Below are 22,049 nucleotides of genomic sequence, written 5' to 3' on the forward strand. Positions count from 1 at the left end.
TTCATTTTACAATAACGTAGCAAGCATTAACACAACAACTACAGTTGTAGCTGTCACAGAATTGTTCAATAATAAGTCCAGCAGAAGGGGTGGTGCAAGAAATCTTAATTTGTTTTTTTTCTTCTAATTTTCTTAATTAATCTTGCTTTCTGTGGTGAAATTGATGTGGTGAAATTGACAAAAGCCCTGCACGTTCCTAGTCTAGCATAAAATGTAAAAATAGGTTATTTCAATCATTTAATCAATCATATGCTGCTATACTTACAGCAAGAGCGATTTGTGTTAGCTGTTGAATTGCATCAAAAAATTTGATATTGACTGTTAAAACATACAGGATTCCTAGGAACATCATTGCAGATGAAGAGGGGGTGACATATTTCCCAAGCACATTCCCTGTCCTGAAATGGAACATTTATTCCATGGAAAAAGTAGAAATACTTATAGGTACTATAATAACTAATCAGTATTCCTATTCGGCAGAAGGGGAGTTAGTTTACACAACAAGATAAGTTGTATGTTCAAAGCCCTGCAGGGGAACAAACACATTTATATATTTCATATCACATATCACCTTCATCTTAGCTAATCATTATTTGTCTCTCAGTAAAAGGATGAGGGACTTTGAAGACTATCACATTCTTAGAGTAGAGGTGATAATTCTGAGTTTCTAATCAGAGGTTGCAAGGAATTAGCCCAATTATTGATTTATTAGTGAATATACTGTATCAATGAATCAATCTGTGCAGATAAATAATCATTCAGATCCTTCATATCAGAGATATGAGCTGAGGATGCACCTCCTGTAATGAAGTGCAGAGCACGGCCGTAAACCATAACCATAAGGTATGGAAAGTAGAAATATAAACTTGGAACAGAATATTTAAGATATAATTCGTATTTATTTTGGCTAAATACGTACATTTTAACCAAGATTTGTGACAAACATGCAACTAATTTGGTGTTCAAAATGTGGTGAGTCTAACAGTAGAACAAACGTGACAACTAACAAGAGATTAGGACAAGACATCTATCTAAATCAAGAATTTAAAAGCACATAGCTTGCTCGTCTTTCAGACCGTCCCAGGTGTGTGTGCTGTGTGCTGCTCTGATTGATGAGGCTCTTAAGAGTGTGTGAGCCCAGGGTTGGGGGGAAATCATCTGCCAGGTGCAGAGACAGTTTGGGAGTGGCGTTATTCCTATGAAACAACTCCCACCACTGACTGTACGCTGTGGAGCCTTTTCCTGTCAAGCCCCTCTTGGAAAGTGATTCGCCCCCTGAAATTTGGCCCGTGCCTGATATGGACCAGGGATTGCAGTTATATCCCAGTAAGAGTGATACGGTACGGTACTGTACGTCCTCCTCGATGGGTTCACCCCGTCCGCCCTGCCCGCATCTTGGCCGCGCGTAGACCCGGAACGTCGCTCCTCTTACCCCCCAGGCCACGAGAAGACATTCATGTGTATGTGTGTGTGTATTTGTGTGTGTGTGTGTGTGTGTCTGGGCATGTAGTGTTGAAATGTGTATATTTCACAATATTTTCCTGACCCACATCTCAACTGTGGTTTGGCTGTGGTTTGGCTGTGGCTTGCTGCAGCTGAGCTAACTCCTTCCTCTGCTCTGATAATCATCACATTCTGCACACACACATACACACACACACACATCACATTCTCATCTGCAACCGCTTTCCCCACGTACAGCTGCTCCCTCCACCCTCTACTCCAACACAGTCCCGCAGTGCACACACACACACACACACACACACACGTGCCCAAGCACACATGCATACACATACACCACAGGGGGAAAATACAAATTGAGAAAGTAAAAGACCTCAGTATTTTGTTCCAATCACTGGTAATTTGCAGTTTTTCAGCCAGGATGTATAATTAATTACACACATGCACAGGCATGCGCACACACACACACACACACACACATATTCAGAAACACATGCACGCGCACAGGTATGCACACACACACACAGGTATGAGCACACATGCACACACAGGTATGCACACGCACAAGCGCACACACGCCTACATTCATACAATGCACATATACAGTGCATAGAGTCTATACAGTGTACTTACTGGCAGCACAATGACATCATACATCAGTCTCAGATTTTAAAAGAAGACCTTTGTCTCTCTCCATTTTTCATTGCCCCAGGTTCTGTTCAGCTCCACACTCATTCATCAGGTTTCTCCCTGTGGGGGAAATCCCCTGGAGAGACGTCTTGCAAGCAACCTTTCCGGTTTAAAAGAACCCAGTTCTTTCACAGCAAGGAGAGCTACAATAATACAAACTTTATTAATACTGCAGCAAAACAAAGCACGGAGAATGCATCACACCAATGTGAGAATACACACTAGATTTGAGCAGACAGGGTGTCTATTCTTATACCATTACACATCCTAAGTTATCACATGAATACACATACGGTGAAAGCCAATCATCTTCATACAGTGTTTCAGTACTTTTCCATCACATGTTGTACTCCTGGGCCCACATCTGCCCTTTAAGTCATGTAACATTTGTTTTGCAATTAACACACTGCTACAGTAACTACAAATTTATCATCCGTCTTTCCTCCTTAGGCTGGTTAAGGAGGAACCGACCTTGGGTGCGATTCCTCCTCATCATTTTTATCATAACAAGCACATGAGCTTGTTATGATGAAATGGGAGAGTGTTCTGCTTTATCTCCTGCACGTATGCCTATATGATATAAGCAGTGGCAGAGCACTCACCCCTCCCTTACATTTTTGCTGGTTATCTGTCACAAGCACATCTTGGTCTTTCAAGCAGTTTTCTAACTATATGCATTGTACATATCTGGATACATATATCCTAGGTTACACTATATTTTTCTCCCACATCCCCTTTCACAGCGTCGAGAACAAGAGAGAAAACAAAATGGCGGTTTTGTCTGTGAATCAGAAAGGTCCCTGTGGCAAAGCTCACCTTCATCAGCTCTTCACCCGCCCATCGAACTGTCTGCAGTTAATCACCACTGCATCCTGCAGCTAAGTGCATAGCACTGGGCTACACGTCGCATAGTTCAAGTTCAGAAAACTTGAGTTCTGCCCTGAGGGAGCCCGTATAGAAATGTACTGTGCACATGTCGTTCCTCTCCATTCCCCAGCCACGCCATCCTCCCAGGTCGACACATTAATATTCACAGAGGCAGGTTTGTATAGCGATCTTGGTGAGTTTAATAGATTTTCTTTTGAGTGATTTAGTGCAGTCATTCTATCAGGTGTGAGGAAATATGAGCTCTCCAGGTAGCTTGTCTGAAAGCACTGGAGGGGCTCTGTTAAAGCAGGAGGAAGCCTTGGGTATGAAATTTGCATTATACGGCCCAAGTCAGGCCCTCACAGGTTGCAGGTTGTTGCTATCGGTGAGAAATATGCCTCTCCTCCAATCAGCAGCAGCTCTCTGGCAGCAATGTGGCTTGTACAGAATAAAATATGGCCATGGTCATTATTACCATTGTAACTAACATCGTTTTCTCCCCCCTTTTTCATTCTGTTGCCATGACAAATCCTCTTACTGTGTTGCCTTGGTAACGCATCAATGGAAAGTAGGGGTACTTTAGCTATTGGTTTGAGGCACATCTTCTTCACTCTAATGCACTTAAAAACACTGATTTCAGCCGAATGTACCGCGAATATTGCAAAGGACAAGCTCAAGACGCACAGATACACAATATCAGCATATTTCATTGTTTCAGCAAATGATTCAAGAAATGTTAATAAGTATTATTCATCCAGGACATACAGCAAGGAGAGCTACAATAATACAAACTTTATTAATACTGCAACAAAACAAAGCACGGAGAATGCATCACACCAATGTGAGAATACACACTAGATTTGAGCAGACAGGGTGTCTATTCTTATACCATTACACATCCTAAGTTATCACATGAATACATTACGGTGAAAGCCAATCATCTTCATACAGTGTTTCAGTACTTTTCCATCACATGTTGTACTCCTGGGCCCACATCTGCCCTTTAAGTCATGTAACATAACATCCTTAGGCTGGTTAAGGAGGAACCGACCTTGGGTGCGATTCCTCCTCATCATTTTTATCATAACAAGCACATGAGCTTGATATGATGAAATGGGAGAGTGTTCTGCTTTATCTCCTGCACATATGCCTATATGATATAAGCAGTGGCAGAGCACTCACCCCTCCCTTACATTTTTGCTGGTTATCTGTCACAAGCACATCTTGGTCTTTCAAGCAGTTTTCTAACTATATGCATTGTACATATCTGGATACATATATCCTAGGTTACACTATATTTTTCTCCCACATTCCCTTTCACAGCGTCAAGAACAAGAGAGAAAACAAAATGGCGGTTTTGCCTGTCAATCAGAAAGGTCCCTGTGGCAAAGCTCACCTTCATCAGCTCTTTACCCGCCCATCGAACTGTCTGCAGTTAATCACCACTGCATTGTGAATTCAGAGATGCTCTTCTGCATACCACTGTTGTAATGTGTGGTTATTTCTGTTACTGTCACCTTTCTGTCAGCTTCAACCAGTCCGATGTCTCTCATTAACAAGGCGTTTCTGCAGAACTGCTGCTGTATGTATTTGTATATGTATATGTATTTTTCGCACCATTCTCTGCAAACTCTAGAGACTAGTGTGCATGAAAATCCCAGGAGATCAGCAGTTTCTGAAATACTCAAACCACCCTGTCTGCCACCAACAATCATTCCATGGTCAAAGTCACATTTTTTCCCCATTCTGATGGTTGATTATTAACTGAAGCTCCTGCATGATTCCTTGCATTGCACTGCTGCCACACAATTGGCTAATTAGATAATTGCATTAAGTAGGTGTACATTTTCCAAATAAAGTGCTCAGTGAGTATATATCCATAAATTCAGGTTGTGCTGTATGTATCTGTGTGTCTAAGCGTGTGTGGTTTATGTGTACAGTGAGTGCCATCCATCCATCCATCCATTATCTTAACCCGCTTATCCTGAACAAGGCCGCAGGGGGGCTGGAGCCTATCCCAGCATACATTGGGCGAAAGGCAGGAATAGACCCTGGACAGATCGCCAGTCCATCGCACACCATTCACTCACACACTCATGCCTACGGGCAATTCAGACTCTCCAATCAGCCTAACCTGCATGTCTTTGGACTGTGGGAGGAAACTGGAGTACACGGAGGAAACCCACGCAGACACGGGGGGAACATGCAAACTCCACACAGAGAGGCCCCGGCCGACAGGGATTCGAACCCAGGACCTCCTTGCTGTGAGGTGGCAGTGCTACCCAGCACCATCCGTGCCGCCTTGCGTACAGTAAGTGTATATTTGTAAATGCAGGTTGTGCTGTATATGTGTGTGTGGTTTATGTGTAATGTAAGTGTGTATCTGGAAATGCAGGTTGGGCTGGATGTATCTGTGTGTGGGTAAGTGTGTGTGGTTTATGTGTAACGTAAGTGTATATCTGTAAATGCAGGTTGTGCTGTATATGTGTGTGTGGGTAAGTGTGTGTGGTTTATGTGTAATGTAAGTGTATATCTGTAAATGCAGGTTGGGCTGGATGTATCTGTGTGTGGGTAAGTGTGTGTGGTTTATGTGTAATGTAAGTGTATATCTGTAAATGCAGGTTGGGCTGGATGTATCTGTGTGTGGGTAAGTGTGTGTGGTTTATGTGTAATGTAAGTGTAAGTGTTGTAGATGTGCGTAGAATCTGAGCAATGGGCTTGAGACTCTTATCTATCTTTCTATTGTAGCCTAGTTGCTGTTTATTAAGCTAATAGCCTCTGCCATAGCAACGCAACGCAGTTCCAAAAACATGCGTGCCTACATTTATCCCTTTCCCTGCCTTTGATATTAATTACATTACATAACCTGAGGGGCAGTAATCAGGAAATGGTTTCTACATTCCCAAGCCTGTCCGGGATATGTCGATCCCCCAATACATAAAGTTAAAAAGACACTAGTACGACTCTGACTTCTGCTTTATTCTGAAAACTTCAGGGGTTCATTTTATGGCACTGACTGGTTTATCTGTGGTCTAAGAAATATTCTAATATGTATATTTTATGTTAGTGGGAAAGCCTACACAAAAATAGAATTAGATCTATGCATTACACATGCCTCAGTTAATCTAACTGGCACCCAAGTAAGTATGTTAGTGGAATCCAACAGTTTCTAAATGGCATGCACAGGCATGTATATACAGTATACATTATATTACACACTAATACTAATCTGAGTCCTCTGCTTTCACACTTGTGCAATTATTTAATTATAGGACAAATTATTCAATTAGGGATATTATCCTTTTATTAATTATGTATTCCTAGGAGGGCAATGCCTATCTTGCATTTCTTATAGGACATTTGCTAGATTTAATCCTACACATGCCTATTTCAAATGTTTAATAAGCTATATAGCCTGTTCATTTAATTACGCTATGCAACTCTTTCTGTTACAGGGGGCACAGCCCCGAGGACCCAGTTTCCAGCACCTCAGAAAGACTGTGAGATGATACTTAGCACGAGCCTCAGGTCTTGACATGGGTCCCACATGTAGCAGATTCCAGACAGTCTCCAACCTTGTTTCAGTGCACTATCAAAGGGGTGGAGGCTTGCATCTGCTGTGGCACCCAGCGGCCCTGCGATGTCGGGCCCGGCACTCCAAGGTATAGCGACCACTTGCAAAGGCCTCGACCGATGAGATTTAAAGGCGTGGTTCCCTACTAATCCCTCCAGTTACCGGAAGGTGTGAAGACTTGTTGCAGCCTGTGGCTACACTGTCAGAGGGCTTGAGATGTATACCTGCCAGGGACCCAACACTCCGGGTTCAGTATCAGCACTCCTGCATCCAGGGCTGAAACTTAGAGCCTAGGCTATGCTCCTGATTCGATACTCACTCATAACTTATTACTGTTTATCTAACTATAATGGAGAAGCTTGTCACTTTCAACAGAGCTCAAACTTACTCCAAAATGAATATTATGTAAGATTGAACACATCGATATTACATTACATTGTTGGCATTTGGCAGACGTTCTTATCCAGAGCAACGTACAGTTGATTAGACTAAGCAGGAGACAATCCTCCCCTGGAGCAATGCAGGGTTAAGGGCCTTGCTCAAGGGCCCAACGGCTGTGCGGATCTTATTGTGGCTACACCGGGAACCACCGACCTTGCATGTCCCAGTCATTTACCTTAACCACTACGCTACAGGCTGCCCCTTCAGTTTTCCTTCAAATCTAACTGGCTTTTCACCAGTGCCTGATTTTCTCCTCTGCGCAGCCCTCTGCACAGCAACAATAGTTTGGTGCCTTTCCTCAAAATCCCTTTCTTCTACCCAGTACTATGAACTTTTACATTCTTGCATATAGTACTTAAAACTTCTGCGGCGATATGCTGGTTTTTAAAAACGGTTTCTATTTGCGGTTTAAGCTAATAGCCTCTGCCATAGCAACAAGACACGCTTCCAAAAACGTGCGCCTACATCTCTTTCCCTGCCTTTTATATACTTACATTACATACCCTGAGGAGCAGTAATCTGAAATATGCCCAGGCCTGTCCAGGATATGCCCCTATTTGCGGGTATGCAGTGTATATGCCGTGAAGCACGCGCCATTGGCTGAAACTACTGGAAGAGGCAGAGTCTTTGACTCCGGGTGCGTGCTTTGGATCTCTGTGTGACTACAGATTGGACAAAAGGATGTTACCGATTGTTAAAAAAAGAAAAAAAAAGAAAATGTGGCATTTACATGGTCAATGATAAATGGTTGGCATTTATATAGCGCTTTTATCTATGTTTCTCATTCACTCATTAAGCTTGTCAGGAGCATTTGGGGGTTAGGTATCTTTGTCTTGCTCGGGGCTGGACTGAACTGGCAACTCTTTGACTGCCAGACGACAGCTCTTACCTCCTGAGCCGATGTCACCCCAAATATATCAAATACATATCAAATACAACCAGTAAAATAAAATTAGATTAGAGGAACGGAGTATACGAAAGAATAATATGCAAAATAGAATAAACCTATATAGTATAACGATAAAGTGTCTGTACATACAACAGCCCAGGGCATCCAGAGAGGATCCCAGCGTGTGGCCATGTAGATCTGGGGATGGTGGCTACAGGGGTGTGCACAACGGATGAAACCCGTAGAAGACAGGAGAGTTAGAATTGCGTATATAAAGTAACCACATCAATTATTCGAACAATTTCTGTTTGAAGTGATGCGAGAAAAAAATGTTTAGCCTACACGCGATAGCCTCGTTCTTCGCTTTCGGGAATAGGTAGACTAACTATGCTGAGACAATTTATGCATTTTGCATGGCAGCATAATGTCATGTTATATCTATAGGACTATTACAACACCCTGTTAGATTCTAGTCCTCGTTGCCCTTTGGTTTTTTTCCTTTAGATTTGTTTTCCCCGGCGTGTGGCATACATAGGGCATGTTGTAAAACATAAATACAAACTAGGCTATATTGCGTCACCTGGCGGGCGAAATTATAAGGAGGAGTTGTATTTGTTCCAAGACAGCGAACTTTAACTGGGTGAGGGAATCTTATTTGAAATAACCACTCGATGGCGCTCGTTCACTTCAAAACCCCTTATCTCGTAAAATTAGTCAGCGTCCTCTGTCGTTAGTCCTCGCAGGCCACAATACAACATTTTCCGCTGAAAGTTCATTGTAATATAGTTTGTCAGAGTATCCTACTAGGCGAGGTGAGGTGATGCAAAATATACATTTTATGAAGTTAGACAATTCTAACTCTAAAGTAACTGTATTAACGTAATAATTAATAATTAAATCTCCATTAGCCACTGAAATTCTAAAAAAACTAAACCTAAAGGCTATTTTTACAATCGTTTAACAGTCGACGTTAAGTCACAGTCATATGATTTTTGGATATTTAGTAAGTTTGTTTCTCCTTCAGTATACTTTTTAGTGGCACAATATTTTCATTCATATTCTCAAATGTTGTCCATTTCGCGTCCCGAGTCAATAGGCTAAAAACAAATAAGCTACGTCTCATTGCCGCATTGATCATTTTTATTAACTGTTTGTTTAGTTGCTTCCTCCAGAAAATGTTACTTAACCGGCTCTGCTTATATGAGTTCGAATAACATGGATATAACAGAGTGAGATCAGCTCGGCGCTCCGATCGGGAGGAGTGGTTTTCTCAGCCTCATAGCGCCCGGAAAGGCGTGGATTCTCCCTGAAAGAAGCGGTCGCTGAGTCGCTCTTGCCTGCAGTCGCTGAACACTGCTTCGGCACGTGCTCCGGGGAGGAGGAGCGCACCGAGCAGGCGCACACGGGCGGCTGGCACGCGGACAGATGTCGCCGGGCTCGCACCCTTCCACGGCTCCCGCTCTCGTTGGAATGATTGACAGGAGGACATTCGCCCAGCCAATCAGAAGCGAAGGAGATGTATTAGCATAAAGCAGCCTGCTGCCTTCGGTTTCTCTGCGTGCTGCTGCAAACCGCCTCGCGTGCCGAAACAGCTGTGCGCAGATTAGGACGTGCTGGTTTAAACGATTGAAGTTAGAAGTTAAGTTTACAAAATGAATATAGGCCTACCGTATGCAAATAAACATTTGTAAGTAAATACATTTCCATTTACATCATCCGTTTGATAACTATTTATTTAATGATAATTAGTTGAGTCTATGTAGCCTTTCTTTTATTGGAGAATGTATTCATATAAAATCAAAGTGGAAAATGCAGGCCTCATATTAATAGCCTAATAATAATAATAATAATAATAATAATAATAATAATCATAATCATAATCATAATTACAACAACATCTATTACAATGTTTTTAATGGCGGTCATAATAATAATAATAATAATAATAATAATAATAATAATAGTCATCATCATTATGTATGCAGTAATCAAAAATGTACTAATATGTCCTGGGGACAGTTATGTACTGACGCTAAAAGTGTAAATTCTTCCTTGAAATATGGAAAGGAATTGGTAGCACAGCCAACGCATTCCCCCAATTCCCCTTATCGCTTCACAGCCAGCCCGACCGCGCGCTCGCCGCTTTGTTGTTTGTCCCTCCAGGGCTGATTGAGCAGCGCGTGACTGACAGCCCGCGGGGGTGTTGTCCAATCAGCAGTCTGCCCCGCGCCCAATGGGTGAGTCCGCACGCCTATTGGCTGCAGCGAGTGTGGGAAAGAATGCAGAGAAGGTTTCACACGAACTCGCAGCTCGCAAGCCAGCTATAAATACCACCGGCGTGTGGCTACATGAGTTCAGACTTGCTAGACGTGGTATAGCCTTACGCACACTCGTGTACACATGACAGATCAGAGCGCATAGCGATTTAGCTGATCAAACCGACCTCTATCTTCTGCTGTCGTCATTGGGTCGCAGCCTAACATTCTCCTCGTTTTCAATGTTCTAAAGCATAGGGAATATCCGACCTCGCAACCGTTTTTTTTCCACGACACCCCCAAAAGGATATTACTTTTTACCTGTATTATTTTTGGAAATAATATAGTAACGATGCCAGCAGACACCATGGAGAAACCTACGGCATCCCCAATAGCAGGTGCCCCTGCTTGTGGAACTCACACTCCAGACAAACCAAAAAATGCCAGTGAGCACAGAAAGGTAACTATTATTTTTTTCTTAGCTTTTCAGAATGAGTTAACCTTGCTTATTTTAATAAACAAATCACTTCTCTGTGTTATTCTCGGGTGTCTAACTCGGATATTTTCTATCATTATTTGCAGTCTTCCAAACCCATCATGGAAAAACGTCGGCGAGCGAGGATCAACGAAAGTCTTGGGCAACTCAAAACGCTTATCCTAGACGCACTTAAAAAAGACGTAAGTGACTCCTCTCTGAAATGATGACTCGGGCTAATTTAATAAACATCAAACTGCTTAGATATTTTGGAGAATGGCTGACAACATAGTGCCGCATATTTATGTGATTTGGTTTCTTGTCTCTACAGAGTTCCAGACACTCGAAATTGGAGAAAGCTGATATTTTGGAGATGACAGTGAAACACCTGCGGAATCTCCAGCGCGTGCAGATGACTGGTGGGTGTTTTACCTCATCAGCATGCACTTTTGTCGGATTATGATCCTTTAATCGCCTGCCCCTTAGTTTCAGGGCAGTTTCACCGTGTAAATATTTCACATCCAATTGCAATTCATTAATAGGCCTATATGTTTAAATTAACCATTTAAACACACTACGTCACTGAGTATATTTTATTTTTCCCTGTAAGCCTTCTTTGCTTTAAATGGCATTCATTAATTATCTCCCTTTGCTTCAACAGCGCTGACAGCTGACACTGCGGTGCTCAGTAAATACCGCGCAGGATACAACGAGTGCATGAATGAGGTGACCCGGTTCTTGTCCAGTTGTGAAGGGGTGAACACGGAGGTCAGGACCCGCCTTCTTACGCACCTGTCGGGCTGCTTGGGGCAGATGATCGCCATGAACTACCCACAGCCGACCCCTGCGCAACAGGCTCAGCTCGCGCAGCCGCTGCACGTCCAGTTACCTTCGACCTTGCCCATTAATGGCGTCTCCATGCCTTGCAAACTGAGTCCCGCCGAGGCGGTCTCGCCGAAGGTCTACGGGGGATTCCAGCTGGTGCCCGCCACAGACGGACAGTTCGCCTTCCTCATCCCCAACCCGGCCTTCGCTTCTGCTACTACCCCCGTCATCCCCCTCTACGCAAACGCGAGTGTGCCAGTCACCGTCAACGCCAGCCCTGTCCATGCCAGCTCTGCGCCCGCAATGACCTCTCCAGTCCAGGGCATGACTTCGTTTCCCGGCGTTTCCCAGGCCGTCAGCCCGATGAGTGTCAGTGCTGGCTCAGAGAGCAGCGAGTCTGTCTGGCGACCTTGGTAGACTAACCGGGGAGAAATTACAGACTTAACAAAACGACACTTAACTTTTTCATTAAAATGGAAAATCAACTAAAACGTTCCGTTTAAAGGAACAGCGTTTCTCTTCTGATGGACTAGACCTATGTTTGAAGTTTTTGTTTTAATTTATTGGCTAATTCCAAAATTTGGGATCTTAGTGATAAATATGGTATTCATTGTTTTTGGAAAATTAAAAATGTTTATACTGAAGTTCTTTTTTTTCTGAGAAGATTTTGTTCTTTTTTTATATAAACTTGTCAATGATTGTTCCATGCCAAAGCTGTTTTACATTGTTAGTTTTACATGAAGTCTCCCAAGTGGGGAGTTTGGAATAAAGAAATCAAAGATATGAAATACACGACTGTTTCTTTTTCTGCATTCAATCTGGCAATAACGAACGAACCATTGTGTTTACGTGATTTTATGTACATTGAAAATAATTTGTGACAGTCTTTTTTATTTAACCTGTCTGATCAAAGTGGAGTGTAAATCTTGGCATTTTGATATTCCTTTGTATTTTCTTTTTAGTCTTAAAATGAAATTGATGCCAATGGGAAAATTTCATTGCATTTTAATTCGTGCCATAGCTAATGTAATACTGGACAAAACGCAATTATCAATCATGTGATTACAACTCTAAATGTAATGCCTCCTATAATAGTTATGTGTGGTATTTCACAACATTCCATTCAAACTGAAGTAAATAGCGTAAAGCCTTTTTTGCATGTATTGCCAGCCGGCTACAGGGTACAGAAAGCAAATAAATAGCCAGTCTTGCGAAAAATAGAGCAGCATTTCATCGCTTATTGGCGGGAAATTCAGATGTCTTTTCACGAATAATAATAGACTTCAGTGACAAAGGCGGGAGAATATTTTTTTTTCTTCCTTTTGCAAAAAGGTAATTAAAATATTGAAAAGGGGTCCCATCCTGTATGCAGCGGGATCTTTAAGAAGTCTTAAGCCCTATTCATGGGCCTGGGAAATTCGCTTTGGGGTTAATGTCACTAACAGATTGCCTCGCTGAAAGGAGAATATGGAAGGATCTTCGCTTCCTTTTGTGCCTCAATTGCTCAGTTCCACTAGGCATACCTGAATGCGCGGGAGGGTGCCTCTCCTATATGAATAGGGCGCATTTTCGCGCGTTTTAGCAGCTGTTTTCTGCCTTTACTCGGAATTCTTCAATTGATTAAAGAATATAACACCCAGAAAATAAAGGACATGAGTTATCGAAAGCATCTTGCCTAAAGTAATTGTTTATTGTTAACACACACACGCATTCAGCAGGTACAGCCTCTCCATTCGTCCATCTCATCAACTTTACTTTCGCCCTTTTCCCTGTGGTCGGATGTGAGCCTGACTTTCCATGTAGACTAGGGTCCGGGCCTCGGGGGTGGTATCCCCAGAACTGGACGCATTTCACAGTGCTTACAGCTGTAAATTTACGATACATGAAATAGCTTTAAAACGAGCAGGGTTCCAATAATCAAGTAGCACATGTCTAATGTTTGGAAGCATTCCGTCATGGACGGGTTTGAAATACCCAATCGCTTAGCATACCTTGCAGTATTCATCAATATAAGCCATTCGCCGATATAGCAGTCTCTTTTTAGATTGGCCTATTTTGTAAATTGGATTTCAAGTGGGGGAAAACCCGCTGTGTCTTAATAGTAGGCGTATAGGCCTTCATTGTATTTTTACATTGACTTCAGATATTATTGATGCTAGATCTCACATTGGAGTTCAAATAAATTCCACGACTCAAAATGCTTGATTCTTCAGTTCTTAAGATGATAAATACACGTTGCTAAAGTTAATTGAAGCAGAAGGTTAAACAAGAGTGTTCATTTGTATTGTCACGTCTGAACTGAACTCTGAATCTTTCGTAGGAACTGCGAGCCAACAATGTATAAAAGCCTGTATTTGCACGTATGCGTAACTGGAACGCTAGTTGGCAGTGTGTGGGGCTTTGCGGCTGTTCCCCGTGCCTGCGTGTCTGAGTTAATAGTTCAGAGATGCCTGTGCGGTGCTGAGGTCGTGAGAACCGAGCGAACTAGACTGCTCGCGGCCGGGCAGGGAGCCAATCATTAAATCCCCGCTGGCAGTCCGGGTCGCGCTTTGGCCGCACCGCCGCTCTCTGGAGGTGAGGCGGCGCACGCGCGCGGCCGCCGGGATCTGAGACCGAGTGAGTCTGCAGTAATTGCAGGAGCCTTTTCCTGGATTAAACATGCGCCCACACCCACCCGCCACAGAATTATACTGCGCTGCCCGTACTCTCCACGTTCCCTGAAATTGTATATGCAATGCGTACATTGCTGCTAGTGGCGCCTCTTTACGGGGTAATCCGAAAGAGGAACGATGCGGTTGTAAATCCTGTTTCACTTAAGCATGTTGCTATATCTAATCTACTAATCTATTTTTTTTTTCTAATCTGCTTTGCTTTATTGCCATTACACATCTATACATTTATTTAACGCACTGTATTTATAATATGAATCCAATCACAACTAGGGCTAATAATTTGTTGTCATACGAAATAATTAATATATAGTTCATTAGGCACTGGCCAAGCCCATTCTCGGAATTTTGAGATAGCTCCATAGATCTGGCATAATACCATGCTCTCATATAGCGAGTATTGGAAGCGTATAGACCGTAGCAAAACTAAACAAACACTTCGCTTGATCCTTCATTCGAAAATAATGCTAGGGATAATATCCGCAAATGACTAGATGACGCGATTCTCTTTATATTTTATACCCCACTACTATTTGTATTCTGCTAACCTTGGATGCACGGGAGGATGTTGCAAAATGTGGAAGCGAAATTGTCAAAAACTGTCATGAGTTAGGAGATCAGTGTCAATATAGCTCCAGTGTGACAATATTAAACTCTGGTGTTTTAGTGTTATGTGTTATGGGCTGGCTGGTTGAGAACAATTATTCCCAGCTATATTAATTATTCACAGCTGAGACCCGAGGGCATTTTCACCTTAAACATCCTGGACTTAAAAGCGGTCAGGTGAGCCCCTCCATTACAGAGAAAACTGACATTGATGTGGAGGGACAATATTAAAGTAAATATTTACTTTAATACACCTACTTATTCATGCAATTATTTAATCAGCCAGCAGTGTGGCAGCAGTGCAATGCATACACTCATGTAGATACGGGTCAGGAGCTTCAGTTAATGTTCACATCAACCATCAGAATGGGGAAAAAATGACTTTGACTGTGTTGGTGGCAGACAGGGTGGTTTGAGTATTGCAGACACTCCTATTTTCCTGGGATGAAGAAGAGTATCTCTGAATGTACAACGCATCATACCTCTAAGTGGATAGGCTACAGCAGTAGAAGTCTAAAAAATAAGTCTAATAAATACCTTCTCACAGTTGAGTGTATGTCTCTCAATTCCAGAGCAGGAGTTCTGATCTAGGATCATCTTAGCCCTTTAGCTCATTGTAGAGAAGGTAAGGGTATGGAGAATAGCGGTAAGTTGGTTTAATTTTTTTAGTCCAAGATCATGCTGTTATTCATGTCAACTAAGCGGAGGGTTTTCAACCATTTCTGATCTAGGGACCCCCACCCAGAAGGCATACAAGCGACCCCCAAAATAAGGTAAAAAGGGTTATATATATATATAAATGTTTTATATTTTGAAGTATTTCCCAAATCTATATAAATATAGTAATTTGTATATCATGTCTGGCCAGAGATCTTCAAGGTACCTTCACTGACCCCCTGTTGAGACCCAGGATTTAAACCCGTATTCCTGTGGGTGGGTGGAAGCAGAGCGGAGGGAGGGAGTGAGTGGAGACACGCGGAGGTGAAGCGGGGGTGTGTGCAGTCATGTTGGGGCGCGTCAGACCTCATCTCTGGGTGCCGAGCAGGGCACGCAGACGCTTGTCACTCGTCTGCGGGACATAATTCTCCCGCTTCCCCCGCGTTTCACTTTTCAGCGGGTCTCTGGTTACACAGCACGCGGGGCGCGTTCGGCTTAAGCTGCGCGAGTGGCACAGATTCTGTGAGCGCAAAGACCCCCCCCCCCCCCCCCCCCCCCCCCCCCCTTTCAGGTCAAAGGTTTCTCTTAAGTATTTATACACCCTGCTCCTGAGAACATTTTTGGGTTAAAAGTCAGTGAAATTCTGTCTGAGCATTCAGATGAAAGATCAGTTACATTTGGCTGAAAAGTCTTCTAGGATGCAGCCAGGCTATATTTGGGTAAAATCCACGCGATGTTCGGGTTAACCTATAGTCCAAAATCGCTTGTCTTAAAAGGGCATACACTTAATGCATTAAAAGGTAGCCACAACCTCCGCTTGTGCTAAGCTCAACACTGATGGCCAATAGCTGTTATACAAACGCTGATTTGCAGCCCATAGAATTTAGAAAATACTTATGTTCTTCAAGCCTTGCATTTTATCACACATGCTTATCTTTTGCGGATAATTAATCACTAGATCTTTCATACAGTCAGGACTAAAAACCATTTAAGATGCGCTCATAAATTCAGCAGGTAGTCTCCGCGATTTAGGACAGGCCTTTTCCCACAATGTAGTTTTTTTTTTTTTTTTTTTTTTTTTTTTTTAGCTGCTTAATTAAATAAATAATAATAAAAAATCGGTTATTTTTCATTTTATTTTTGGAGAGCAGTCCTGGGTGGGGTGGGGAGGGGAGGGGTATAAACTGAAATCATTTAGGCTTAAATCCGGGAGTCTCTAGGAATTTCCCGGAGATTTAGGCGGACTGTAGGGACCTGAAATAATTACAATGATATGCATTACGTAAATGCTTAGTATAGTGGCCTCTTCTTATTTTATTTTCAACGGTGATTCTAAAATTTTTGTGAACCCTGAAATGTTTTAACGCAAGGAAATATTATTTCCAGGTTTTATTTTTCTACTCTTCGTTAAACATGTTGGAATTGAAGCTCGGCTATGTTATCGTAAATATTTGAATATGTTTCGCACGCCAATAAAAAAACACCTACCTTTTAAAATAAGTTTGCTAATCGAACGAAAAGATAAGGCTACAGGGTTTAATTCATTTTAAAACGCGGGGCCAAAAATTGTTGGCCAATTAATAATTGACATATTAATCAAGCTAACAATATGAAAACAGTTAATGTAATTGTTTCGCGCAAACAATCTATCATCCACTTTACTGCGGTAGGTTCACGTGCCGCCAAAGAGGCGTGGACTGTGTTCTCACCGGAGACATCTCTACGATACATTAGAGGCAGATCCAAAACAAATTGAAACTGTTGCGATGTGGTTCATAATTTATTTATTTATTAATTTATTTATGCACGTGGTCCTCAAAGGGATTCAAAAAAACAAACATGAATTAACATTCTATTGTTAGGCACTCCTTGCACCATTTCAGCATGACAAAACGATCTAATTATGTTTGTTTTTAAATCTGTCCCTCCGTACATTGTCATACATATATTCAACAAGTCTTAAGTAGAGTAGAGAACAACCTTACTGCACATGTGTTTAACTCTGAAGCCTTGGAGTCCTTTTATTTTCCTTAAAAAATAAAAAAATAAAGTCGTTATCATCCCATACAACTGGGATGATTACAGCCTTAAAGTTAATTTAATGAACTAAATCATTTTTAAAAAATGTCGTTTCAGCCCCCCTGTAAATTCACGTCTGGGACATGCATTGGCTGTGTGGCTCGGATGAATGAACAATGTTTGCCTGTCTGTAGATATTAACCTTTTTGTAAATTAATCTCAACATTCATTGATGAAAATACCATCAGTGCATAGGTTTCTAATGTCCACTAATACACGTTTAAAAGTAAACACATTTTAAAACACCTTCTACCAATGCATTACTATGATAATAAAAAAAAAAAAAAAAATTAATTTAGCCCTTCAGTGTTATCCAATAGAAGTGAAATGTTGCACCCTGAGAGTTTCTCACAATGGCTTGTATATCATATTTGTGCATGAAGTAATAATTACCATAAGCAAAGAGCTTCTCAAGTTATTAAAAGGGTGGGGAAGGGTGTGACACGTAATGTGTTTTGTTTTTTTAAACACACTTTTATGTCTTGCTAAGGACAACAAATATGGGTTAATTTCTGCACAGACTGTGTTAAATAGTCTCCCTTTCTGACACATACATTGTATATCTGTAACACCAAAGTAGCATTTTTGATACTAAACTACTTTAACACAAAAGTAGTTATTCAAAGCGTGTTGTTGACATATTGTTGCCTGTAGTTCACTGCTGTGATTGTGGAGTTTGGGAGTCCTCCAATTCGGAATCCTCCAGTTGTGGGTTCTAGGTGTCATTGAGGGGGGGGTAGAGATGGGGGGGGGGGCGGAGGGGTGGATTAGGAGATTTTCCTTTATACAAATCCATGGATTTAACCGTGACCTCCCAGGATGTCTGAATGTTGAAGAGCTGATATCCGGCCATAAAAGGATTTTATTTGGCTTTGGGGGTTTAAGGTGGGGGGGCTAATCTTAATTTTCCTTCTTTCTAGTAGCTTGAATTGTATTATGTGATGTTTTCCAATAAAGCAGCCAAAATAGGATATTTATTTGTTTGTGTGTAATTATAGCTGCAAAAACACTAAGCTGAAAGTGAAAGAGTAGCCTTTTCTGTCACTGATAGTCTTGAAATTATCCATATCACAATTTATTGTGCTTTATATTGTAAACAAGTTATTCTACCCAGGGGGTTTAATGGCTGTCTCCAACTCTCTCTCGATATGCTCTTTGATGAGTGAATGTGGGATCATAGGAGGGCATACACCACGTCTTGTTTTGGCTTTGAGATTCTTTTGTTGTGAACACTTTGATGAACAGGAAGTGGAAATATTAGACTTTGCACGGAGGAGGAGGAGGAAAGGATGCAGGTGTCAATGAGTGATGATGTCATCGGACTGAATGCAGAATGAGTCGCATTGTTGTGTCTCAGATTCCAGCTGTGTACCAGTTCACCAGGAAATGTGTGTGGCTTCGGTCCCCACAAGAGTTTAAGGTTTAACATTTAACATTAAGTCAAAATGTGTGTATACAGTCAGTTTTATGTTTGAAAAGTATTGTTGTGTGTACGCTCGCGCGTGCGTGCGTGTGTATGGTGGTTGCCATTTGCACAGTAGTCAGTATTAAACCTGTTAAAACCATAAGTGCTACAGATATATTTTTTCATTATTAATTAGATAGTTATTAGTTTTGCACATATTGTAGAATTTGAAATAATATACACTCATATTATATAAATTGACTTTACCTGCTCCCCCCTGTAATTTCTATTAAATTGAATGGCCTGTATGTAAATGCATTAGAAGATGTCATTAAGAAATGTTCTGTAGAGGAGGAAAAACGGGTTTTGACGGAGCATGTGCTCGTGCCTAGCCCATGCAATTTGATAATTTTTTATTGTAATAAGATAAACAATAAAGTGAATGCAGAACATTTTGGTTTATTTCACACGTCAACTGAAGTGCCCTTAAACACTGGCAAACTAATCAGAATGTACTGCCCTAACAGAATTACCCAAGTGTGTCTGTGGCGATCTGCTGCTCTGTTGACTGCTCCACTCAGGCCAGGGGCGAGTGAGGTCACTGCTCCCCCAGCCGCGGCCCTGATGAGTCAGTCGCTGTCCTGCCACATGCCTGGGCTTGTCCCAGACAGACACCTGAGAGGAGCTGAGTCACAGCTGTGTGTGTGTCTGTGTGTGTGTGTGTGTGTGTGTGTGTGTGTGTATATGTCTGTGTCTCTGTGTGTGCGTGCATGTGTGTGTCTGTCTGTGTGTGTGTCTGTCTGTGTGTGTGTGTGTGTGTGTGTGTGTGCACGTGTGTCTGTCCGTCTGTCTGTGTGTGTGTGTGTGTGTGTGTGTGTGTGTGTGTGTGTGTATATGTCTGTGTCTCTGTGTGTGCGTGCATGTGTGTGTCTGTGTGTGTGTGTGTGTGTGTGTGTGTGTGTGTATGTCTGTGTCTCTGTGTGTGCATGCATGTGTGTGTCTGTCTGTCTGTCTGTGTGTGTGTGTGTGTGTATGTCTGTGTCTGTGTGTGTGTGTGTGTGTGTGTGTGTGTGTGCACATGTGTCTGTCCGTCTGTCTGTGTGTGTGTCTGGTTATGAGTGTGTATGTGTGTCTGGCTGTCTGTCTGTATCAGTGCATGCATGTGTGACTGCCTGCGTGTGCGTGTCTGTTTGTGTGTGTCTTACTGTGTCCTCGAGCAGAGTGAAGTCAAATACAGTACCCATGCCGACTTCACATTTAAGACACTGTCAACAAAAAATAAATCAAATCAGGTTTAAAAAAAGAAAGTAGTCAGTAGACCCTTAATTCGTTCAAGAAGGAGCGCAGGACCAGCTGTGTCAAGGACCGTCCAAAGCCTTTAATTAAGTGAGGGTCAAAGGGCAGACTGCATATCCATACTGGGTCCTGGGGCACGGATGCAGACGTGTGGCATAATGTCCCTGTGCAGGATGTCCTGGTGTCTGAGCCACGCCCGGGGGTGGGGGGGTGTTACAGGGACGCGGCGACAAACCTCTTTGCCAGATGTTTGATTATGAAAAGACTTCCATTTTGCTTTCAAGCTGGACACTCTTCCCACCTCCCCTCCCTTCTCCTCTCCTCCCCCCTCTTTAAAAAAAAGGACCAGCCTGTGTTGTTCCTTCCTCCCGTTTCCCTGCGTGTGGTTCTGGATTATAAAAACCTCCCGTCACTGACTGTAAAAGCCTCTCCTCCGTGAAGTCAAAACAGAGACCCCTCTCTCACCCTCGCGTCCTATTTTAATGCGACTGGAAGGAAAACTCTACCCCCCCACCCCCCCCTTTGTTTCTCATGTAAAATGCGTAGCAGTGTGTGCTCCACTTGATGGCTTTATTGGGCCGATTCTCATGCAAAGGCCCGGGGAGCGGGCAAGTGTGGGTGAGTGGAGCTCCTCTCCAAACACACCGGCTGGGTGAATGGCCAGGAGAGGAGAGCTTGTGCAGCTGGGCACACAGTCTTTCACCTCCGCCATTCATCTCCCGTCCACTGACTCCCCAGGGACAACAGAGGCAGCGGCCCGCACACCAGGGGGGATTCGGAGCGCACCTTAGCGCCACGTTAGGCAACCCGGGCGTAAGATCCTGTGATGACCGACTTGCAATGACCAGTTACCAGCGGTTTCAAAACGGCAGCTTGAGCCGGGCCAAACGATGTTACGTACGGAGCTGGTCTGAACTGGTCAACCGTCTACCGGCTGTTTCAAAAACTAGCTTGAGGTGTTTTTTCAGCAGGGATTAAGAAATAAAGTACCTCACGCTCACGACTGCTGTCTGTTCTGGCTCCACGGCGGTGGAACGAACTCCCCGTTGAGGTCAGAACTGTACAATCTCTCCCCACCTTCAAGCACAAACTGAAGACTCACCTCTTTAAGCAGCACCTCTCCCCAAATAATGTAATGTAATGTAAAGAAGGACACACTTCTCCTGCCTGCGAAATCAATTGTGTTACAATTCCTGATCTAAGCAATCGGGAGGCAGTGGAGGAATATAGGTTAGGGAAATGAGCTTATAACCTAAAGGGTGCAGGTGTTATTCCCTCTGGTATGAGACTGCTGTTCCACCCATGAGCAAACCTTAATTGCTTCAGTAAAATATATAAATATATAATATATAAACATATAAAAAGATATTATGCAAAGATGAGTTGCTCTGAATGGCAATAATATAATATAACTCCCATGGAATGAATAAGCTCGCAAAACAGATGTGTTAAAGACAAAGACAATGCATAACATGTCATTTTTTAACACACCAAGTTAAGGACAACATGTTGTGTGTTGTTTTCAACGCAGTCTGTGTTTGTAACACAAAAGTAGTAACTATGACACAAAATGTATTGAAAGCAACACAAAAGTAGTAACACAAAGCATGTGTTGGATATCGGGGGCAGAAATAGCCACCCTGTCCCCCCCCCCACTCCCCAGCCCCAATGCAGTTAGGCCCCCTTATCATCTCTGCTGACAATCACCAGAGGGGAACTCACTCCTGCCTTCCAGTAACACTCGTCTAGTTTAAACTTTAAAGAGGGTGATGAGAGGGGGTGGAATAATGAATGTGCGTGTGGAGATAAGACTAAGGCTAACACACACACACACACTCTCTTAGACACACGTGCTTGTGA

General features: G+C 42.6%; 1 protein-coding gene across 1 annotated transcript; it reads left to right on the forward strand.

The window, feature by feature from the left end:
- The first annotated feature begins 10,166 nt into the window (after positions 1-10,166).
- On the forward strand, positions 10,167-12,265 carry LOC133138986 (transcription factor HES-4-B-like). Its single transcript, XM_061258192.1, has 4 exons — positions 10,167-10,637; positions 10,760-10,855; positions 10,984-11,071; positions 11,314-12,265. The coding sequence occupies exons 1-4, from the start codon at positions 10,530-10,532 to the stop codon at positions 11,892-11,894; spliced, it is 873 nt and encodes a 290-aa protein (XP_061114176.1). The 5' UTR covers positions 10,167-10,529; the 3' UTR covers positions 11,895-12,265.
- Positions 12,266-22,049: the final 9,784 nt, after the last annotated feature.

Source organism: Conger conger, chromosome 10, assembly GCF_963514075.1.
Source record: "Conger conger chromosome 10, fConCon1.1, whole genome shotgun sequence".
Classification (NCBI taxonomy): domain Eukaryota; kingdom Metazoa; phylum Chordata; class Actinopteri; order Anguilliformes; family Congridae; genus Conger; species Conger conger.

Bases quoted from the DNA above. Each gene is read 5' to 3' on its own strand.
- LOC133138986 (XM_061258192.1), top strand. From the start codon at position 10,530: ATGCCAGCAGACACCATGGAGAAACCTACGGCATCCCCAATAGCAGGT. The intron at 10,638-10,759 runs GTAACTATTATT...CATTATTTGCAG, and splicing joins ATGCCAGTGAGCACAGAAAG to TCTTCCAAACCCATCATGGA. The intron at 11,072-11,313 runs GTGGGTGTTTTA...TTGCTTCAACAG, and splicing joins CCAGCGCGTGCAGATGACTG to CGCTGACAGCTGACACTGCG.